Raw genomic sequence first — 22,199 nt, forward strand, 5'->3', positions numbered from 1 at the left:
ACGCCATCGTCGTCCAATCCGAGAATCAGACCTAAGGGTTTCCCCCGGTGCTCGCAGAGGGGCACAGAAAGGGGGCCATGGCAGCGCCTCCACGGAGGCAAAGACACTCGCAAGCGTTGCCGCTGCCAACTATGGCAAGCCAAGCAAGGATTTCTCTTCGTCCAAGTCCGAGCAATCCCGTAGCTGCCGGATCATGATCAGAAGACATGGAAACCAAACGTTGGTCAAACCGACAACACAAGAAGGGGAGCTACGCCCGGACACGCGAGCCTTGGACATGGTGTGAAGCGTTGTGGCCGAAGCCACACTGGTAGAGGACGTCGGCGAACCGAGGACACCAGAGAACGCAGGTCCAGGGTTGACGTGGCCATAGCCGCACCAGAAAGAGGTCCACCGCGGGCCTCAAACGCTTGCCTTGCCACCAGGCCGGCAAGCCGCAATGGCAGCCACCACTGGGGAGCACCACCTGGAATCAACCGACGCCGTAGCCCCGTAGCCATGGTCGTAGCTCGGAGCAGAAATCACCGTTGTGACACCACCCCAAGGGTGGGGGCCTGGCCGACAGTAGGACATCGTCACGCCAAGGGAAAAGGCCTCGCCGCCGCCTTCACATGAACTAGCACGCGCTTCGCCGGCTGGGCCTCTGGCGGCGGCGCGGCGGGGAGAAGGTGCGGCAGCTAGGGTTGCCCCTGAGTCGTCGGAGAGGCGACGCGAGGAGGGGGGAGGTGATCTCAGCCTCCTCCATTTTTGAGTTATGCGTATACTTCAAACAAATCTTGTATGCAGAGTAAAAAAGACCGGAGTGAGTATAAGATCTATGGTGTATTTCACTAGGTAAATTCTGTAATGTTTGGAAAGTTTGACGAAACGGGAGCGCCGTCTGATGGAAATCCGATGGCCCCTGCTTGCACCGAGCGACCAAGCACACACTGAATGAAACTGCACTGGGTCCACTCGAGCTCTGATCTCATCTGTCAGTGACACATAGACACAACGTCGCGTACACGCAAAATCCCTCGCCGCTGGCCGGCCGCCTGCCACGTCATGCCGATCAGGCAACAATGAAGTTGCGTCAGTGGCTTGTGGGCCCGCCAGCTCAGTTAGCGTACCGTCTATTAACTCTCGAAATGGCCGGATAGCTCCTCTCCTGCAAAGCTTTTCGTCTCTGTCCCCCTTCCCAACTACTCCTCCACCTCGATCGAGAGAAGCTCGGATCCCCGGAGGAGAAGAGAGGAGCCCACGAGCTCTCGGTTGCGCCTCGGAGATGGGAAGCTTGCGAGGTGAGCGGCGGACTGAGCTCCGGGGCGGGCGGGTTTCCCGCGCGGATTGAGCGGCTTCTGATTCTCGGGGGGTGTTGATTTCGTGCGCTGGTGTCGTGCAGGCGGAAGCGGCGGAGAAGGGCGGAACGAGGACGGAGGGAAAGTCGGGCTACCGGCGTTGGAGGTGGCGCTCGCGTTCCCGCAGGCCACGCCGGCGTCCCTGTTCCCGCCCGCCGGTGAGATCCCCCGTTCCCGTTTCATTGATTTTGTTCGTTGACCATTTTTTCGGGTTTAAGTTAGCTGCAGGTTTTGGTTGTACGTAGTGGTAAGATGGTTGTATTTTTTAGGTCAAGTAGAGCAATTGTTAGGTGAACTGTCTTATTTGTCTCTTTGGAGAGGAGGGTTCACTGTTCTGTTCATCACTTTGAGGTTATCCACGGGAAAGAATCCAGCGTGCTCTTGAGAAAACGAGGGTTTGGAGCGCTTTACTGGATACCCAAATCCTGGAAATGTATTTTGAATTTTGGGTTAATATTGTTGGAACTGTGTTTGTGATTTAATTATGTTCATATAATTAACGTTAGTGAGACTTATTTGCTTTTGCACCTGTCCACAATGATAGTAGGAGTTCCTTAATGTCATTTTCAGTTTAAAATATGGGGTAGTTTTCCATTTGCACTCTGCAACAGACTAGTAAAGAACAAATTTACAAGAATGATCTGGATTTTCAGTAAAGTAAACGTGATTATATCTTTTGCTTGTGCGTTTAAGAATGCTTGCCTTGGACTTATTGATCACAGGGTTGGTCGCTTTCACAATGTATATAATTAATTAGCAACTTTTCCTTGCACGGCCAAGCAGAAATGGACATGTTATTTTTGTCAGAAAGTAGTTGTATCCACTCACAAAATTTAAAGAGCAAAAGAAGGCACTTGGTCCTCTTGTTTCACAATCTTTCACCTGCTTACAGCGTACTAAATTAATTAATTTCTGTGTCAGTTATATTATTCAACATTGTACATATTTTCTTGCAGACTTTGGTTACCACATTAATCTACAGCATTTGAATTATGCACTGTGCTACACGTTACCTGTTTGTAAGTTCATTAATTGTTGTTTGCAGTGTCGGACTACTACCAGCTAGATGATTTGCTGACCAATGAAGAGAAGGCGCTTAGGAAGAAAGTCCGTGCTATTTCAGAGAAAGAAATCGCACCCATTATGACCGAAGTATGTTCTTGCTACATACATTTCCCATTTCGTTTCGTGTTCTCAGAGAAATAACATAATCTGGACTAATGTTATGGTGCAACATGTCTACATACTGAAACCTTGTAGTACATACTGCTGCAAGTTTTGTCTTGTCATGTTTAGATGCCTACTCTTCTTTGTAGTAGCTGTTGTGACAAACTAATGGCTGATGTGTCAAAAACTTCGTTATTTTGCTTTTGCAGTACTGGGAGAAGGCAGAATTCCCATTTCATGCCATTCCGAAACTTGCAACTCTTGGCTTAGCTGGAAGTACAACGAAGGTACAAACTACCAATCTTCTATTCATGCTGTACTATGTAATTTTGGATTTGTACACGTACAATGTTAGAATTAGTTTTTCACAAATTTTGTGGCGTTACAGGGATATGGTTGCCCAGGGCTCTCGCTTACAGCGAGTGCCGTTTCTATAGCAGAAGTTGCACGGGTTGATGCAAGCTGCTCCACATTTATTCTAGTGCACTCCTCTTTGGCAATGTCCACAATTGGTAAAGTTGTCGTTCTTTTTCAAAAGATTATGTTTGATATTCTGTTTGACTTTGACCAACAACAACTTACTTGAGCTCGTGTTTTAATTCTGTATGTGTGAAGGACAGCTCTTTGTGGATCAGAGGCTCAAAAGCAGAAGTACTTACCATCGTTAGCTCAGTTTAAAACTGTTGGTTGCTGGGTGAGTCACATTATCCAGTAGCTTATATATACAATATTCAATGTGTTATTATCATTATCTCCTCTTCCTAAGAGTGTGTCCGCTTTCTGTAGGCTTTAACAGAGCCAGATTATGGAAGTGATGCAAGCTCCTTGAAAACTTCAGCAACCAAGGTTTAATATTTATTACTGTATTTGAGAAAATTTAAGTTTTTTCTTCACTACCTTATCATGTCATGATTTTTAAGGTACCTGGCGGTTGGCAATTAGATGGCCAAAAGCGCTGGATAGGTAACAGCACGTTTGCAGATGTGCTTGTAATTTTAGCTAGGAATGCAGACACAAAGCAACTAAATGGGTAATCATTCTGTTTTGGACTACATTTGATAGCATTGTGTTAATATCATGTACTCCCTCTGTAAACTAATATACGATCTAAAAGATCTTATATTAGTTTACAGAGGGAGTACATGTCAGTATGAAGTTATTTCTCTGCTTATTAATGCAAAACTACCCTGCTTGTGAATGATGAATATGATACACTTTCTCCAGATTCATTGTGAAGAAGGGGGCGCCTGGTTTGAGAGCCACAAAAATTCAAAACAAAATTGGACTTAGAATGGTTCAGAATGGCGATATCCTTCTGAATAAAGTATTTGTCCCAGAAGAAGACAGATTAACAGGCATCAATTCATTTCAGGATATAAGCAAGGTACCTGCCACCCCCAACTTCCCTGCTCTTTGTTAGCCGATTGGAGTTGCTGCTTGGTGGTGTAATCTTTGTTCTTATTTACTCTTGGACTGCTGAAATAGGTCCTAGCAATGTCACGTATTATGGTGGCTTGGCAGCCAATTGGCATATCGATGGGCGTCTACGACATGTGCCATCGGTCCGAACCTCACCTATCCTTCAATTTACAATTATCTTTGTACTGGTCTATACCTATTTGACTTTGCACATTTGCCACTGGATAGGTATTTGAAAGAAAGGAAGCAGTTTGGAGCTCCCCTGGCAGCCTTTCAGCTCAACCAAGAAAAGCTTGTTCGGATGCTTGGTAACATCCAGGCCATGCTTCTTGTCGGCTGGCGCTTGTGCAAGCTCTATGAGTCAGGCAAAATGACACCAGGTCATGCTAGTTTGGGCAAGGTCCGTAAACTGCTTTTTAGCTAGCCAATGGTCTCTTTGTTTAAATCGTGTATGATGTCTTGACATGTACAATGTACTGATCAACGTTTGAATTCAGGCATGGACGTCCAGCAAGTCAAGGGAGGTAGTTTCTCTGGGTCGAGAGCTATTGGGCGGCAATGGAATTTTGGCTGATTTTCTAGTAGCGAAGGTAAAAAGTGCTAACATTCAATATCCATTTGATCATCTCCGAACATGGTACATTGGATTGGATTATATTTAAATATTATCTCACGGGCTGATGTATGGCCTATTATTAGCCACTTGATTTTCTCCATTTCACGGTGTCTAGTAAAGAAACATTTTTTTATTTTGAAATGGTAGTAAAGAAACATTGATCACAACTATCTCAATCTTTGCAGGCGTTCTGCGATCTGGAGCCGATTTACTCGTATGAGGGCACCTATGACATCAACAGCCTGGTGACCGGAAGAGAAATCACCGGGATCGCGAGCTTCAAACCTGCTGCAGTAGCGAAATCTCGGCTGTAATTCTTCTTCTGCCTCCAGCTATGATGAACAGCAAAGTATGACCCCCATCTTGTATTCTGGTGGGTACGAGTAAGATTGAAATAAGTGCAACCGAATGATCAAATGTAAGGGGGCGCTTGGAATGGATGTAATTCGATACGGAGCTGTTTCAGTTACACGCGGATCATACCGGTCACTGAGCAATTTACGTCTGAAAATGAAACGACGGACTGAGACATGTATTATTTACAAGTGTATTTAAAACGAAAACGGCTATCCAAACAGGGCCTAATCTGTAAAGCGGAAGGACAAGTCGGAGCTGGATTTGTATCTATGTAATGGTACAGCATATGGAGTCACCTCTCATGACCAGTGTTTGTGCTGTGGGGGGTAGTACCAGCTTCTACATAATGGAACTGTGCAGTTTAGGAGAATTTCCCCTGATACTTACCTGTGAGATGAGATGGGTGCAGATTATGTACCTGTAACGTCCTTGCCGTTGGCCAAGGAGGCCGCCGGATTTGAGCTCGTCTCCGGTGAGATTTGAACGGGAGAAGGGGATCGGTGCGAGAGAAGAGAGAGAGATGCAGACGCAACCAGAGAGAACAGAGAGGAGAGTAATTCAAATTCTATTTCAACGACACCCCACGGCCAGCTTGTATACGCTGCCGGCAATACAGATGGCCCACGGCCCGCTACACGCACCCAGGCCCACACCGGACGGTCTGCCCATTCAAATCGCCCGCCACACTATACGCCTTTGTCTTCAGAACACGGCCTCCCCCTTGCTTGACCGCCAGTGACAGTATCTTCATACTGACATTTCCCTCTCCTTGAAAACCAGCTGGACCCCAGGCTGGTGCATCAGGGAAGCGCGCCTTGATCACCTCGTAGTCCTCCCACGTAGCCGCTGAATCTGGCACCGAGGTCCACTTGATCTGCACTTGCAAATGAGCTGCGTTGCCTTTCTTGACCAGACGTCTGTCTAGTATCTGTTCTGGAACAACTCCTGGAACTGATAAATCCAGAGGTTTGGGCAGCACTGTGAAAACTGGTGTGTGATCTGGCCCATGCGATTTAAGTTGGGAGACGTGGAACACTGGATGAACCTGGCTTCCTTTCGGTAACTCCAGCTTGTATGCAGCAGCTCCAATTTTGGAAAGGACTTTGAATGGTCCAAAAAATTTCAGTGCTAACTTAGGACAGGGCCTGTTCACAACTGACGAGCATATGGTTGCAGTCTAAGATACACTTGTTCCCCTTCAGAGAATTCCCTAGGTGATCTGTTTTTGTCAGCATAATGTTTGTACTTCACTTGTGCTCTGTGTAGATGTTCTTTCAGTCTGTTCGTGTGTTCTGTCTGAGCAGAGAGCCAGCTATGCACCTCCCCATTCAGAGAAGCATGATCCCCAGCTAGTTGTCCAATGTTTGGCTCATGTCCATACAGAGCCTTGTAAGGAGTACAACCCAGTGAGGAATGGAATGTTGAGTTATACCAGAATTCTGCTTGAGGCAACCAACTTTTCCACTTTGCAGGACAATCATGAACAACACATCTCAAATACATTTCCAAGCACTGGTTGACTCTTTCTGTCTGACCATCAGTTTGGGGATGATATGCAGTGCTCATTTGTAATTCCGTGCCCCACACCCTGAATAACTCCTTCCAAAATGAGCTGGTAAATATCTTGTCTCTGTCAGATATGATGGACAGTGGTAGTCCATGTAATTTGACCACATTATTCAGGAAGGCTTTGGCAACACCAGCAGCAGTGAAAGGGTGTTTGAGAGGTATGAAGTGGCTCACTTTAGTGAACCTGTCAACAACTACCAAAATAGAGCTGTAACCTTCTGATTTGGGTAAACCTTCAATGAAATCCATACTAATGGATTGCCATGGTCCTTCAGGAATTGGTAAGGGCTGCAACATACCAGGGGACTTACACAATTCATGCTTGGCTTGTTGGCACACTGCACACTGCTTGACAAAATTTTCAATATCTCCTTTCATACCTTGCCAATGAAACAATTGCTTCACTCTGAAATATGTTGGAAGAATTCCTGAGTGACCTCCCACAGGGGAAGAATGAAAAGCTTGTATCAGTCTGGTTTTCAGTCCAGTATTTGCTCCTATCCAGATCTGATCATCATGTTTCAGTAGTCCTTTATGCAACTTGAAACCTGGACAAGCCACAGGATCTAGGGCTAACTTTTGCAGCATTTCCTGAGCTTCAGAATCTACAGTGTAGGAGTTCAGTACTTCCTGTATCCAGACAGGTTGAGATGTAGATACAGCTTGAATGGGGAACAGATGAGCCACTCTGGACAATGCATCTGCAACAGTGTTCTCAACTTCTTTCTTGTACTGAATGCTGAACTGCAATCCCACCAGCTTAGTCATAGCTTTTCTCTGGAGCTCTGAAGTCAGAATTTGATCTCCTAAGTGACATAAACTCTTGTGATCTGTTTTAATTACAAAAGGCCCTCTTGATAGATATGTCCTCCACTTATCTATTGCCATCATTATTGCTAGGAACTCCTTTTCATAGATAGACAGTTGCTTGTTTTTAAGGCCCAGAGCTTTGCTGTAAAAAGCCACTGGATGTCCTTGTTGTGTTAATACAGCTCCTACACCAGAGTCACAAGCATCTGTTTCCACGCAGAAGGGTTGATCAAAGTTGGGTAGAACTAGGACAGGAGTAGTAGCCATTGCTTGTTTTAACTGTTCAAATGCAGTTTGAGCTTCAAGTGTCCATTGGAAGGCTTGTTTCTTCAGTAGCAGAGTTAAAGGTTTTGCCAAAATTCCATAGTTCTGAACAAACTTCCTATAATATCCAGTTAGACCTAGGAATCCCCTTAATTCTGTCACATTGTTGGGAACTGGCCAACTCAACATAACAGCAGTTTTGGAGGGATCAGTGGATACACCTTTATCAGAAATAATATGCCCCAAATACTCTAGAGACTGTTGGCCAAAAGAACATTTGCTCTCTTTCACATAAAAATGATTTTCCCTTAGTGTAGTGAGAACTTCTCTCAGATCTTGTAGATGTTCCTCTAAGGATAAACTACACACCAGTATATCATCCATAAACACCAGTACCTTTTTTCTTCCTTTCTTTCGACCAGGAAACAAAAAATTCATCATACATTGAAAAGTGCCAGGTGATGTTGCCAGCCCAAAAGGAACTACTCTGAATTAGAACTGTCCATGGTGAGTTTTGAAGGCCGTTTTGGGCTCATCCTCAGGCAACATTCTGATCTGGTGGTAGCCAACTCTTAAATCCAGCTTGGAAAACCATTTTGCCCCTCCTAGTTCATCTAACAACTCATCAATGACAGGTAAAGGAAACCTGCTTTTAATTATGAGAGCATTCAGCTTTCTATAATCCACACAAAATCGCCATGAGCCATCTTTCTTCTTTACTAATAGCACTGGTGATGCAAAAGGACTTAAGCTTGGAGTTATCAGGCCTGCTTTGAGCATTTCATCCACTTGCCTTTCAATTTCTTCCTTCTGTAGAGGAGAATACCTGTAAGGTCTGCTGTTGACTGGAACAACTCCAGGCACTAAATTTATCACATGATCTATGTGTCTGTGAGGGGGCAGTGTTTTAGGATCACTAAACACATCAGAAAACTCTTGTAATACTTCCTTGATTGGTGCAGTAACATCATTGTATGTCTGTTTCTCCCAAACAGGTTGAATTAAAGCAACTGCCATAATGTCATTTCCTTTATCCCATTTCACCACTTGTTCCACTGGGATTTCAGTTAACTGAGTTTTTTCTACTGGTAACACTCCTTGTAGTCTCATAGCTTTTCCTTGGTAGTCAAACTGGATCCATTTCTCAGCCCACTGGCATTGCATAACTCCCCATTTCTCTAACCAGTCCATGCCTAAAATTATATCATAGCCTCCTAATTGTAACACCCTCATTTCATTAGTGAAATTGTGGCCTTGTATCCACCAAGTTAACTGTGGCACACATTCGGAGCACTGTAGCAGATCACCATTTGCCACTTTCACTAACAAGGTTGTAGGCAAGGTTTCAGATTTCAGTTTAACTCTGTCTAGCAGTGCTTGATCCACAAATGTGTGAGTACTGCCTGAGTCTAGCAGTATCAGCACTACTTGATTTCCAATTAATGCTCTGAACGTATGGTCTTGGGGTGTGATGCTCCAGACAGTGCCTGGACAGATATAGTGGCACATTCCTCAGGCTGTTCTTCCAACAATGCATCTAACACAGCATCCGAAATGATCTGATGAGGATCTACACACTCTGTTGCTTTCAACTGTGCAGTGCTGCTATTAGTACTGCTGCAAACATGCCCAGGAGTGTACTTCTCTCCACAGCTATAACATAGTCCATTTGCTCTTCTGTATTCTTTGAGTTGCCTTGCTTTCCATAATTCACTTGGAGCTACCGCATGTCTGTTATCCTGTTTAGTATATTGCCCTTTTTGGTAGCCAGGCTTGCTCCCTTTTGTTTTCAGCAGTAATCTCTCTTGCACCATTGCATATAAGGCAGCCTTGTGCACATTGTCAGGTAGTTGCATCTCCACCGCTGCATGCAACTCTTCCTTCAGTCCCAAAATGAACCGTGTGACTAACAAGGTGTCACTAAGAGCAGGCTCATACAGTCTGATATTATACACCAGCTGATAGAACTGATTTTTGTACTCCTCTACTGTACCTCCTTGTTTTAGCCTCATCAACTCCTGTAAGAGCTCTCGTGCACATTTATGTCGAACTCTTCTGTCACTGCTTCGCATAATTGCTGCCAGTTATGCCATATTCCCATCTGTTTATATGATTGAAACCAATGTGCGGCATTGCCCACCAAATTCAGAGATGCAGATGTAACTCTGAAACCTTCAAGAATGTTGTACAACAGGAAGAATGACTCGCATTGGTCAAGCCATATTCGCACCCCCGTCCCATCAAACTTAGGAAAATCCATCTTAGGCATCCAATTCCTCTTTCCGGTCGCATCATCACACAGAACATGCTCTCCCTGCTCTTCGCGGATGTATGGATTTTCCTTAGGTACCTGATTATGGCGAGCCTGGCTGCGCGTGGTTGATCCCGGAGCCGCTCCGAGCACTCCATCGCTCTGAATTGACGGTGGAGTCGAGCGAGGTACTTGCCTCGACGTCTCTACAGTCACTGCGCTCTGCTTGCCGGCCTGCACCTGCTCCTGTTGGACCTTGCCGAGGGTGTCGCAGGACAGGTTGACCTTCACCTGCACCTGGTCCAGACGCTGCGACTGCTCCTCCATCTTCGCGTCGAGCGCCTCTAGACGCTGGCAGATCTCGGCCGCTCCGGCGAACTTGCTCTGCTCCGCCCGCATCGCTGCGAACTCCTTCAATATGCGCTCCTGAAACGCCTCCATCTCCCCGGTGATGTGTCGCGTTTGCGCGCTGGGCTTGAACTTGGCCGTGGTGCCTCCCTCTGAAGCAACCCACCTCAGGTCAGGATTTACACCAGTCGAACCCTAGGGTGACCGAAGACCGTCGCCTCGGAATTTGCTGGGTACGCCCTCGAGGTTGCGGAAGCTAGCCACGGACCGAAGGCTCTGATACCAGATTGTAACGTCCTTGCCGTTGGCCAAGGAGGCGCCGGATTTAAGCTCGTCTCCGGTGAGATTTGAACGGGAGAAGGGGATCGGTGCGAGAGAAGAGAGAGAGATGCAGACGCAACCAGAGAGAACAGAGAGGAGAGTAATTCAAATTCTATTTCAACGATACCCCGCACGACACCCCACGGCCAGCTTATATACGCTGCCGGCAATACAGACGGCCCACGGCCCGCTACACGCACCCAGGCCCACACCGGACGGTCTGCCCATTCAAATCGCCCGCCACACTATACGCCTTTGTCTTCAGAACACGGGCGCCCCCTTGCTTGACCGCCAGTGACAGTATCTCCATACTGACATGTTTGTGCTGTGGGGGGTAGTACCAGCTTCTACATAATGGAACTGTGCAGTTTAGGAGAATTTCCCCTGATACTTACCTGTGAGATGAGATGGGTGCAGATTATGTGCCATTTTTTTTGGTTGAGAAAATATTCCCTTCGTTTGCTTAGGGAACAGCAGATCCGCTGCTCTCACACCCTTGAATGCTAACTGGTAGCAGTAGAGCAGCACAGGTGGGGAGGTAGGGCTGGAGAAATGCCAAGACTGCCATCTAATGTGGCGCCACTGCTACGGCGATAAACAAAGACTGGTACTACGGATCAGATTCCGCAACATAGAATAGCAACAGCAAACTAGCCCCTAGCGAGGAACTGATCCTTTTTTTTTTTTTGTGGGGGAGCGAGGAACTGATCCGGTGCTTACATAAAGATCAATCCACAAACCGTAATAATCAACCGCATATAAACACGGCGAGAGCTCGGTATTTGTTCTGTATGGTGCATGACCAGTATGACCTGACATTGTTTCTACAAGAACAACAAACACATACGTGGATACTGGGTAGCCATAGAGGCCAGGGTCAGGTAGATGTGTAGAAACGCTTCCATATTGCAACAAGGACATTGCTTGAGCAGCGCTCCACGTACGACCAATTTTCGATGTCTGTCCGATTTGCTCAATCACCCTTGGATCAAATCACAGCATCATACGGGAATCATTGGACCTCAGGGTCGGATGGAAAATGTATGTAGAACTTCTTACGCAGAGCAATTTTGTCAGAGAAACTATCTTCTGACCTAACTATGGGAATGTTCAGGTACAACAACAACTACAGAAATTGATTGCGCTGCACAAGTTCATGAAAAAATGATCATTTGTGGGCAATGCAAAAATAAACAATATTTTTCGCACATAAAGAAATAATATATAGCATGCTATTATTCTCCCTGCGAATAATATTATTGCAATATAATAGCATGCTATAATCCCTGCAAAAGATCATGGAAATTTGATAACTTGTGAACAATACCAAAATAATAACCGTGTGAATTACTGCATTTTATGATTGATATACCAGCAATTGATCTCTTATCAAAATAAACAACCTTTTCGCGCATAAAGAGAGAATATATATTCAAGGATTTACAGCATGCTATTCGTCTCCCTGATGGGAATATGATGACTTGTGAATAATACCGCAATAACAATTGTGTGAATTACATAATTGTTATAACAGTCACTCATCTCTTGTCTTTTCTGTACAATACGCAAAGGGCTGTATTTTTGCCTACTATTTGCAAATGAAAATAGTATACCATCTTTTCCTCCCATAAAATTTCAATGGTTTGTCAAATTTTGAGGTGTACGTTCTCCAAGTAGGATGCATATATGTAACTAGTTGCAGTTAAACCGACGTGCCTCTTTGATGGACCATCATTGTTCATGTGGAAGTGGTCAGTTCAAAATTTGTACACCTCTTCCTGTCAACAATGTGAAAAGACCTTGTATTCTGGGAGATTTTGTTTGACCAGTTAGACTATTCTATAGTCTACACATCAGTCATATGGGCTTTCCCTGGCACCCAACCTGACCACGGAGCAGCACAGTAGAATATTCTACCTGCAACCCCCATGTGGTTATGCTCTGTCCGCTCGTATGACATGCGTGATGCGTGTCGTCCATGTCGTCGTCCTCCTCTTCCAGATTTCAGAATGGATGCATAAATTGGCAGTTCTAGTTCACAGCCACCCAACTTTGCCTCAATGTCAAGTTATAGTCCACCGCCCAAAGAGGCCAAGACCATGAATTAGCAGTGAGATGACAGTAGTATCAGTCACCATATCACACTACCGTGTATTATAGGACTCTTCACCCCCAGATGTTAAAACATGACTCGGGACCGCATCCAACCTTCAACCACAATGCCTCTTGTTGCCATCCCATTCATACTTCTCATCTCCGCCTTCCACGCCCCATGTTCTGCAGCAAGAAGCACGATTTTAGTCGGTGATCGCCTCACCGGCGATGACAGGCTCGTCTCTCGCAATGGCAAGTTCGTGCTCGGCTTCTTCCAACCAGGCAGTGAGTACTCCTCCCAACAGACTCCCGCTCACTGGTACATAGGCTTATGGTTTGGTAAGATACCCAAGTTAACCCCAGTATGGGTTGCAAATAGGGACAGACCAATTGTAAACCTTGAAATGTCGGAGCTCACGATCTCCGATGATGGTAACCTTGTCATTTTAAATAAAGACACCAAATCGACAATTTGGTCGACCCATGCTAATATCACAGCCAAGAACACTACAGTTGTGCTCATGGACAATGGGAACCTCATCTTAGGAGATGCATCTAACTCATCCAACGTCATATGGCAGAGCTTTGATTACCCTACTGATGGTCTGCTCCCTGGTGCAAAGCAAGGCGTGGATAAGATCACCGGTTTGACCCGTCACCTTGTTTCCAAGAAGAGCTTGATTGATCCAGCTCCTGGCCGTTATTGTGTGGAATTAGATACCACTGGTCCTGGCCAATTCCTCTACAAACTATGCAACTCGTCCATAGTATATTGGTCTAGTGGGGAATGGAATGGTCATTACTTCAACTCGATGCCAGAAATGAATGGAGACAATCTTTTTACCTTTAAATTTGTCAACAATGACAAAGAGGAGTATTTCATAAAAAATGTAACAGATGACAAGCTGATATCTGTTAGCCTTTTGGACATTACTGGACAGGAAAAGCAACTCATCTGGGTTGAAAGTTCACAAGATTGGGTGACGGTCTTCACCCAGCCTAAAGATCAATGTGATGTCTATGCTACATGTGGACCATTCACAATCTGCAACAGCAACACAGCCCAAGTGTGTGATTGCTTGAAGGGCTTCTCAATAAGGTCACCTAAGGATTGGAAGATAGAGGACCGATCTGGCGGGTGCATAAGAAATGTGCCACTGGACTGCGGTGCCAGGAATCAAAGCAGAAATGCAACAACTGACAAGTTCTACCCCATGACAAAAGTCAAACTGCCTGCAATGCCCATAGTTATAGAAGCTGTTGGGAGCATAGACCATTGTGCACAAGCTTGCCTAGATAATTGCTCTTGCATTGCATATTCCTACAGCGACAGATGCTCCCTCTGGTATGATGACTTGCTTAACATCAAACAAGGCGATATTGGAACTACTAGAAATGAAGAGGTTCTCTACTTACGCATCTCTGCCAAGGATGCAGAAAGTTGGAGAAATACAAAGAGAGGGAAGGGGGTTATTTGGGCTACTTCTGCTGCAAGTGTCGTTGCTTTGCTTTTGTTGGCAGTTGTCATGTGGTTTCTGCTAATATGGAGGAGCAAGAGAAAGCACACTACCGGCATGTACAATAATGCACAAGGTGGCAATGGAATTGTAGCTTTCAGATACATTGATCTGCAACATGCAACCAAAAATTTCTCAGAGAAGCTAGGGGGAGGGAGCTTTGGATCTGTATTCAAGGGGTTACTAACTGACTCTACAGCTATTGCGGTGAAAAGGCTTGATGGTGTCCGTCAGGGAGAGAAGGAATTCAGAGCCGAAGTGAGTTCAATTGGAATCATCCAACACATCAATTTGGTTAAACTAATTGGCTTTTGCTGCAAGGGCAGTATGAGACTGCTTGTGTATGAATACATGCCAAATCTTTCCCCCGATGCACATCTCTTCCGCAGCAATACAGAGTTACTAAGCTGGAGTGTCCGTTACCAAATAGCCCTTGGAATTGCAAGAGGATTAGCATACTTGCATGATAGTTGCAGGGATCGTATCATACACTGTGATATCAAGCCACAGAATATACTTCTTGACACCTCATTTGTACCTAAAGTTGCATACTTTGGTATGGCCAAATTTCTAGGGAGGGATTTTAGCAGAGTTTTGACTACATTTAGAGGAACTATAGGCTATCTTGCACCTGAATGGATCAGTGGAGTGGCCATTACACCAAAAGTGGATGTCTACAGCTACGGTATGATGTTGCTTGAAATAGTATCAGGTCGGAGCAACAATACATGTAAGGAGAATAGCAGCACTGGTGATCATTCGGCTTATTTCCCGGTTCAAGTTGCAAGGAAACTTCTCGAGGGAGACGTTGCGAGCTTGCTGGATGACAGGTTACATGGTGATGTTAACTTGGATGAAGCTGAGAGGGTCTGCAAGGTGGCCTGCTGGTGTATCCAAGATGGCGAATCCAATCGACTGACCATGGGTGAAGTGGTTCAAATCCTTGAGGGTTGACATAAGCGGGCGACACACGCGACCGACACGAGCGGCGCGTCTCGGGCGATGCAGACGGCGCACGGGGAGCGAGCGTTGCGGAGGCGCGCGGTGCGCACGGCGTGGGTGTCACGCGCGGCGCTGGCGGTGCGGTGGCTCGCCGCGTCGGCGGCGTGGGAGTTGCGCGCGGCGGAGGCGGCGCGGGTGATGCACGCAGTACGGGCGGCGCGACTGAGGCGTGCAGCTCTGGCGGCGCGAGCGACCCGGCCGCGGCGGGCGACGCGCGATGGCGTGTCTGGTTTGCATCAGATCTCGTGATGGCGCGGCGGATTTCGCTGGACGCCGGCGTTCTCTGGCTCCGACGAGAGGCGCTGCGCATCGTGCTTCTGGACGAGCACGGGAAGACGGTGGATGCTCGGTTCCTCCGGGAGGGTGAGTCCTTTAACATCGGTGACATCGTCGCTTTTACTTGCCACTTTGCTCGCGTCGGGGACAGGATTCCGGCACCGAGCACAGCCGCCGCCGATGCGGCGAAGGATTTGACCGTGGGTCAACAGAGGGCGGTTTCACGGGGGCCTGGAGCCGCTCCGTGCATCTGACAGGAGGGCCAGGGATCCTGGGGCGTGGACCGGGCGGACGCGCCTCTGATGATCGACACGTGGGACAGATGAGATCCGACCACCATGGATCCTCTAAACTTAGGGTTTCGCTGGGCGCCGCTCATATAAAACCACACCCGGTTCCCCTCTCCCCCATTTTAGATCTCAGCAAGGGCCTCTCTCACTTCTGGGACGCGTCGTCGCCTCCTAAAGCTAGGGTTCCTAGATCCTTCGCCTGGTGGGAGGGCAAAATCCGTGGTGATCCTCGTTCCTTTGCTCAAGTTGCGAGTTCTCCACCTCAACCACATACCCTTGATCCGATTTGTGAGGTTAGCACCATGAGAAAGGAGGGATTTGGGGCTGGGCGCCACGGTCGGGGGGCCGGGCGTTTCGACCGCGGCCTGGGACGCGGTCGCAGCCTCGACCGCAATGTGTGGAAGCGCAAGACAGAGTCGGGCGGATCTTCAACTCAGAAAGCTTCTGGATCGGGGGATGCTGGATCCAGGAAGTGGGACGAGGTGGCCGACGGCAATCTTGCTGCTCCCCCTCGAGCTGGGAGGTGGGGCGATGAAGATGGGGACACAAGCGAGCCCCGTGCGGTGGAAAAGAATCCTATGTCTCCACGTGCGCGTGATCCCCCTGCTTATGCTGGTAACAATGCTCCTCCTCCTTTTCCATGTCAGATCTGTAATCTGAATGGGCATCCTACTGCTAGATGTGCACAAGCTGTGTGTGAGCGGTGCAAGAAGAAAGGGCACCTGTCGGTTATTTGCGCTGAATTCTTACCTTGGGAATTTTCGCCTGCTATGTGTGGTTTCCAGAGCAAGGGGCAGGGTTTCTTTTATATTCCTGATTTCAGTGTTGATAGACAGCCTAGGGAGAGGATTTTCAATGTTGTTGTTACTATAACCGAGGGGGATGCGCTCACCAAAGATGTTGAGCACGAGCTTAGTGTCTATGTGGGCCAGGGTTGGCGCTGTTCTGCTAAATTTTTTGCTCCGAACATGTTTGTGATGAGGATGCCAAACCCTAGAGAAGTTGATCGTGCTCTTTTCGTTGAACATGTTAAACTGAAGAAGTGTGGTGTGGCTGTTAAATTTTCCCCCTGGTCTGAGGATATTGATTCTGAAGGGCTCCTAGAGGTTGCTTGGGTGAGGATTGGGAAAATCCCTCCTAATAAACGTTGTGATAAGACTATAGCTTATGTGGGGGGACTTGTGGGTATAACCCTGGAGGTTGATATGGCTACTTTGAATCATCCGTCTTCTGTAAGAGCTAAAATTGGATGTCGATCAGTGAAACAACTTCCTCACACAGCTGAAGGAGTGTTGGGGGGGCGTTTCTATAAATTTACTTTTGAGGTGGAGGAAATCCTTGTGGTCAATGCTGTTGACAAAGAGGCTGTGCGTGTGGAGGCCAATGACAACCCCCCTAAACCTGATCAGACTCCTAAGCGCAAGCGTGCTGATCAAGGGGTGGATGAAGAACAATATAACTTGAATAATGGGGAGAAAAGAGAAACTTCTGCTCGTGGGGGCAAGACCTGTCGTCTGTCACCACAGGAGCAAGAGACATCCATGTCGTCTGACAGTGAGGTGGACTCCTCTCTCCTCATTGAAACGATAGCTAAAGAGCACGAGCTGGCGGGGGCCCATATGACCCAGGATACCTCTAAATGGCTGACAACTATGGATCATATTGACATCAATGCTTCGAGGGGGAATGAAAATATGAGTCAGCAAGTGAAGGTACAAAATTCATCTGGTATTCGTCGATCATTGTCTTATGCTGCTGTGGTTTCTAATACTGCTCAGATTGTGGAGGTGGAGGGAGACATTGATGCAGGCTTGAAGAACAACAGCGATTATGTGGTATAGCTTCCATCTTCTGAATGCAGTGATTGAGATTGTTCTCACCCCTCCTCTAGCTCCAGAAGTAGCCCTTAAATTCAGCAAGCGTAATATGTAGAGGATGCAGGAGAATATTGAAGCAAAAGCTATTGAGCTTGCCCAGAAAAAAGATTTAGGAGGTAATCATACAGCTTGTACTAATGCTTTTGATGTTCTCTCTAATTCTGAACTGTTACATAGAGCTTCTTGCATGGGTGTGAATATTCCTGATAATGATTTCTCTTGTGTGGATGTGCTTAGAGAATTGGAGAGGGTTAGAGGAAATCTTGCTGATAAAGATAAGGTGAATGAGAATAACAAACCCACTGATGATAATGGGGATGACATTTTGGTTACCAATGGGTTGGGTAAATCTATCCCTGTTAACCTCACCTGGCTGGACCAGGAAGAGGTGTTACATGATCAGATTTCTTTAGGAAAAAACAAGAAGAAACCTAAGAAGAATCTGTGGTGAAGATTCCTAGACCTGTTACTAGGAGCCAAAAGAAACTAACCCCTACTGAAGAGTTGTTCCGTAGCCCTGCAAAGCCTCCTGGCAGGGCTACTCGATCTAATTTTCATAAAGCTCGTTCCAAATGAGAGGCCTCATTTGGAACTGCAGAGGGGCAGGCAAGAAAGGGATGGCCACCTGCCTCTCTGACCTTATTAGTGACCATTCCTTGGACTTTGTTGGGTTGTAGGAGACTATGAAGAGTAAATTTTCCCCTAAATGCATTGGGAGGATTGATCCCTTTGGTATGTTTCATTGGGAATGGATCCCATTTGTTGGGAAATCGGGGGGGTATCCTGAGTGGTGTGAGACATGGTACTTTGGATATTATTTCATGCACTAAAGGCAAATATATTTTGCAAATGGTGGTGCATGACAAAAAAATTAAGAAGGACTGGGGCCTCCTGGTAGTATATGGATCTGCACATGAGGAGTTTAAAGAGGAATTTTTGGTGGAACTTGCTGCAATGTGCAGCAACATGAGTGTCCCTTACATTGTGGGAGGGGACTTTAATATTCTGCGCAACTGCAATGAAAAGAATAAGAAGATGAATAGTAGTAGATCTACTGATCTTTTCAATTCTATCATCAGTGCCCTGGCCCTTAGAGAGATTTATACTAGTGGGGGTAAATATACTTGGACCAATAATCAGGCACACCCAACTCTGGAGAAACTGGACCGGATTTTGATGTCTGAAGAATGGGAAAACCTTTTCCCTTTGTTTTCTGTTAGGAAATTAGTTCGAGAACTCTCTGACCATAACCCACTACTGCTTTCTAGTGGGGAGGAAAGTAGAGAAGCTCCTAAACCTCGTGGGTTTCGTTTTAATCTTGCCTGGATAAAAGATGAGAAGTTCTTACCCACGGTTAGTAGGATTTGGGCTAGAAAGGTTCAGTCCTCTGACCCTATTGATATCCTGAATATCAAGCTAAAAAGATTCAAAACCTACTTCAAAGATTGGGGATCAGATAAATACGGCCACGGCAAAAGAAGAAAAGAGGAGCTCCGAATTGAGCTGGCCATGCTAGAAGAGCTTGAAGAAAATGGCCCCTTATCCCCTGAGCTATACAGCATCAAGATTGATGTTAGTACTGAGCTTCATGATATACTGGTGAATGAGGAGATATATTGGCTCCAACAGTCTCATGAACGCTGGCTCTTGAAAGGGGATCTGAACACGGACTATTATCATAAGATTGCAAATGGGCGCAAGAGGAAAAACACTATCCATTCCCTTAAAGCTGGGGACGTGGAGATTGAGGGCACTGACAACCTGATTGCCCATGCCACAGATTACTACCAAGAGTTTGTTCGGGCCTGGATCCGGTAATTTGTTCCATTTTGACCCTGACACATGGTCGGATGAGGAAAAGCTTTGATTTGTGTCGTGAGTTCACGGAGGAAGAGGTCAAGGAGGCGCTGTTCTCTATGGCACATAACAGAGCCCCTGGCCCTGACAACATTCCTGCTGAATTCTATCAGGTGTGCTGGGATATTGTTAAAGAGGATCTTATGAGGTTGTTTGCGAGCTTTCATAATGGGACCTTGGATGTCCAACGTCTGAACTACGGGGTGATCACCCTTTTGCCCAAATCTGCGGGCGCGGATAAAATTCAACAATTTAGGCCTATCTGTCTCCTGAGATGTCCATACAAACTTATTACTAAAGTTTTGGATCGGCGAGTGGAGAGATACGCTGATAAGCTCATTAGCTCGACCCAAAATGCTTTTATCAAGGGTAGAAGCATCATGGACGGGGTGTTGTCGCTGCATGAGATTCTGAATTATACCCATGTGAAAAAGAGGGTGGGGGTTGTCCTGAAACTTGACTTTGAAAAAGCGTATGATAAGGTGAACTGGGACTTTTTGTTAGATTGTCACAAGCTTCGAGGTTTCAGTGAAACTTGGTGCAACTGGATCAAGCAGATCCTACACAATGGTACAGTGAGTATCAAGCTTAATAATCAGGTTGGTCCCTACTTTCAGAGCGCTAAGGGTGTGCGACAGGGGGATCCCCACTCCCCTTTCCTGTTCAATCTAGCTGCTGATTGTCTTGCTAAGATGATCACCAATGCCCAAAACAATAACTTGCTGGTGGGTTTGGCTTCGGACCTCATCCCTAATGGAGTTGCGGTACTCCAATATGCTGACGACACTATTATCTGCCTGGAACACGATGTTGATAAGGCAGTAAACCTGAAGTTGCTGCTGTACATCTTCGAGCTTATGTCTGGACTCAAAGTGAACTATCAGAAGAGCGAGATTTTCACTGTAGGAGGCGATGAGAACACACTGAAATACTATGCTGAGTTGTTTAACTGTGACGTGGGTAGCTTCCCCATCAAGTACCTTGGTATGCCTGTTAGTTATTCCACCCTTAGAGATTCTGACTGGGAGTTCATAGTGGCCAAGTACCTTAAAAGATTTGAGGCTTGGATCGGTAATGCTGCTTCCATGGGGGGCAGACTGACTTTGTTGGATTCAGTTGTCACACAAATATCCTTGTATCATATGTCTATGTGGCTTATGAGCAAAACTTTCATTGAAAAGCTTGATAAACATAGAAGGAAGTTCTTTTGGCAAGGCTGTAACAAGAAAAGGAGATATCATTTGGCCAAATGGGGCAGAATATGTAGATCTCGAGATAAAGGTGGCCTGGGAGTTAAAGATCTTCGAAAACAAAACATTAGCTTGATGGTCAAATGGTGGTGGAAACTTGAGACCCAAAATGGCCTTTGGCAGCAAATTGTACGTGCTCAATACTTGAGAAACAGATCTGTGGCTACGGTTGAATCCAGGTTTAATGACTCTCCGTGCTGGAAAGCCCTTCTGAAAGTTAAGACACTGCATATGGCTGGTAGGAAGATCAAAACTAATTCGGGAGAGATAACTAGAGTGTGGAAAGATTCCATCAATGGGCATAGGCCGTTTCAGGACTGTTATCCCCTGCTGTTTGACATTTGCACTGAGCAGGACTGTACTGTCGCAAATGTCAAATCTGTGACTCCCAACACCTTCTTTAGAAGGAGACTGACCCCTGATCTTCAGAGTCAATGGGAAGATATGAGAAGTTATATTGACAGTATTCAGTTGGGAGTAGGGGGGGGATCAAGTGTACTGGGGCCTCAATGGAAATGGTAGATTTTCTACCAAATCTATGTACAAATGGCTAAAAAATCCCCTTAGTGGCTGCCACTATAGATGGGTTTGGAAGGCCAAGATCCCCCTCAAGATCAAAAATTTTCTGTGGCAGCTATCTCAAGATGCTGTTCTGACTAGACAAGTTATGAAAGAGAGGAGATGGCCTGGGGATCCTAAATGTTCCTTTTGTGACAATATTGAGTCTTCCCGGCATTTGTTTTTCACCTGCCCTGTGGCTAAAGTGGTCTGGCGTTGTGTTGGGATGGCACTAGGGACTGATCTCTGTCCTAATAGTTACTGGCAATACTTCTCCTGGTGTTACACTTTCCTTCCGATGGGAAGAAATACTATACTGTCGGCCTTGCGGCTGTTTGCTGGGCTATTTGGCTGGCTCGAAATCGAGCCACGTTTGAAAAAAAGCAGATCAAGACGCCGTTTGAGATTGTGTTTTCCATGTGTTCCTTTTTGATGTATTGGGCAGGTCTTCAGCAAGGCGATGGAGTCAAGGAGCTGCGCAGGGGGCGGACATGGTCAGGTCTAGCACTATGAGCATGATGAAGATGTGCGAAGCGGCGAGGAGGTCGATCGAAGGAGAATGATCTTACAATCTCGCCTACATTCAGAGTTGCCGCTGCGTTTCATGTTGTTCCTCGTTTCTTATTTGGCTCATGTGTTTGAGCTTCTGCCGTAATAGACTGTAGCATTCCAGGTTGTGGGATTATGGTGTTGCCAGGTTTTCGCCCCATGGCGTTCGTTTCGATGTCGGGCGAACGCAGTGGGTTTCCTGACAATGCCCGAACTCGCTGCACCTCTTTCCCCTGTCTCCTGATGTTTTCTCGGAACTTTGTATTTCCGTTCGTTTGCAATGGAAAGGGGTCATGCCCGGTTCGGAAAAAAAAACCTTGAGGGTTTGTTAGAACTTGAAGTACCCCCGATGCCAAGACTGCTTCAAAGCTATTGCATGAAGCTCGCCATAAACTTTATTATATCCCAGTCCGAAGGCAAAGCAATACTCCCTCCGTCCGGAATTACTTGTCATCAAAATGGTTGAAAAT

At 46.3% G+C, this 22,199-nt stretch overlaps 2 protein-coding genes across 2 annotated transcripts; both read left to right on the forward strand.

Annotated features, from left to right (window-relative positions):
• The first annotated feature begins 1,089 nt into the window (after positions 1-1,089).
• LOC123113809 (acyl-coenzyme A oxidase 4, peroxisomal) lies at positions 1,090-5,198 on the forward strand. Its single transcript, XM_044535125.1, has 13 exons — positions 1,090-1,280; positions 1,382-1,495; positions 2,383-2,489; positions 2,714-2,791; positions 2,893-3,016; positions 3,125-3,198; positions 3,291-3,350; positions 3,425-3,534; positions 3,729-3,888; positions 3,990-4,066; positions 4,152-4,323; positions 4,421-4,513; positions 4,725-5,198. Exons 1-13 carry the CDS (start codon positions 1,265-1,267, stop codon positions 4,851-4,853), a joined length of 1,314 nt encoding a protein of 437 aa, XP_044391060.1. The 5' UTR covers positions 1,090-1,264; the 3' UTR covers positions 4,854-5,198.
• A 7,439-nt stretch (positions 5,199-12,637) lies between these two features.
• Positions 12,638-15,036, forward strand: LOC123113820 (G-type lectin S-receptor-like serine/threonine-protein kinase At2g19130). Its single transcript, XM_044535135.1, has one exon. The coding sequence runs from the start codon at positions 12,646-12,648 to the stop codon at positions 15,022-15,024; it is 2,379 nt and encodes a 792-aa protein (XP_044391070.1). The 5' UTR covers positions 12,638-12,645; the 3' UTR covers positions 15,025-15,036.
• The last annotated feature ends 7,163 nt before the right edge of the window (positions 15,037-22,199 follow it).

This window comes from Triticum aestivum, chromosome 1B, assembly GCF_018294505.1.
Source record: "Triticum aestivum cultivar Chinese Spring chromosome 1B, IWGSC CS RefSeq v2.1, whole genome shotgun sequence".
NCBI classification, from domain to species: Eukaryota; Viridiplantae; Streptophyta; class Magnoliopsida; order Poales; family Poaceae; genus Triticum; species Triticum aestivum.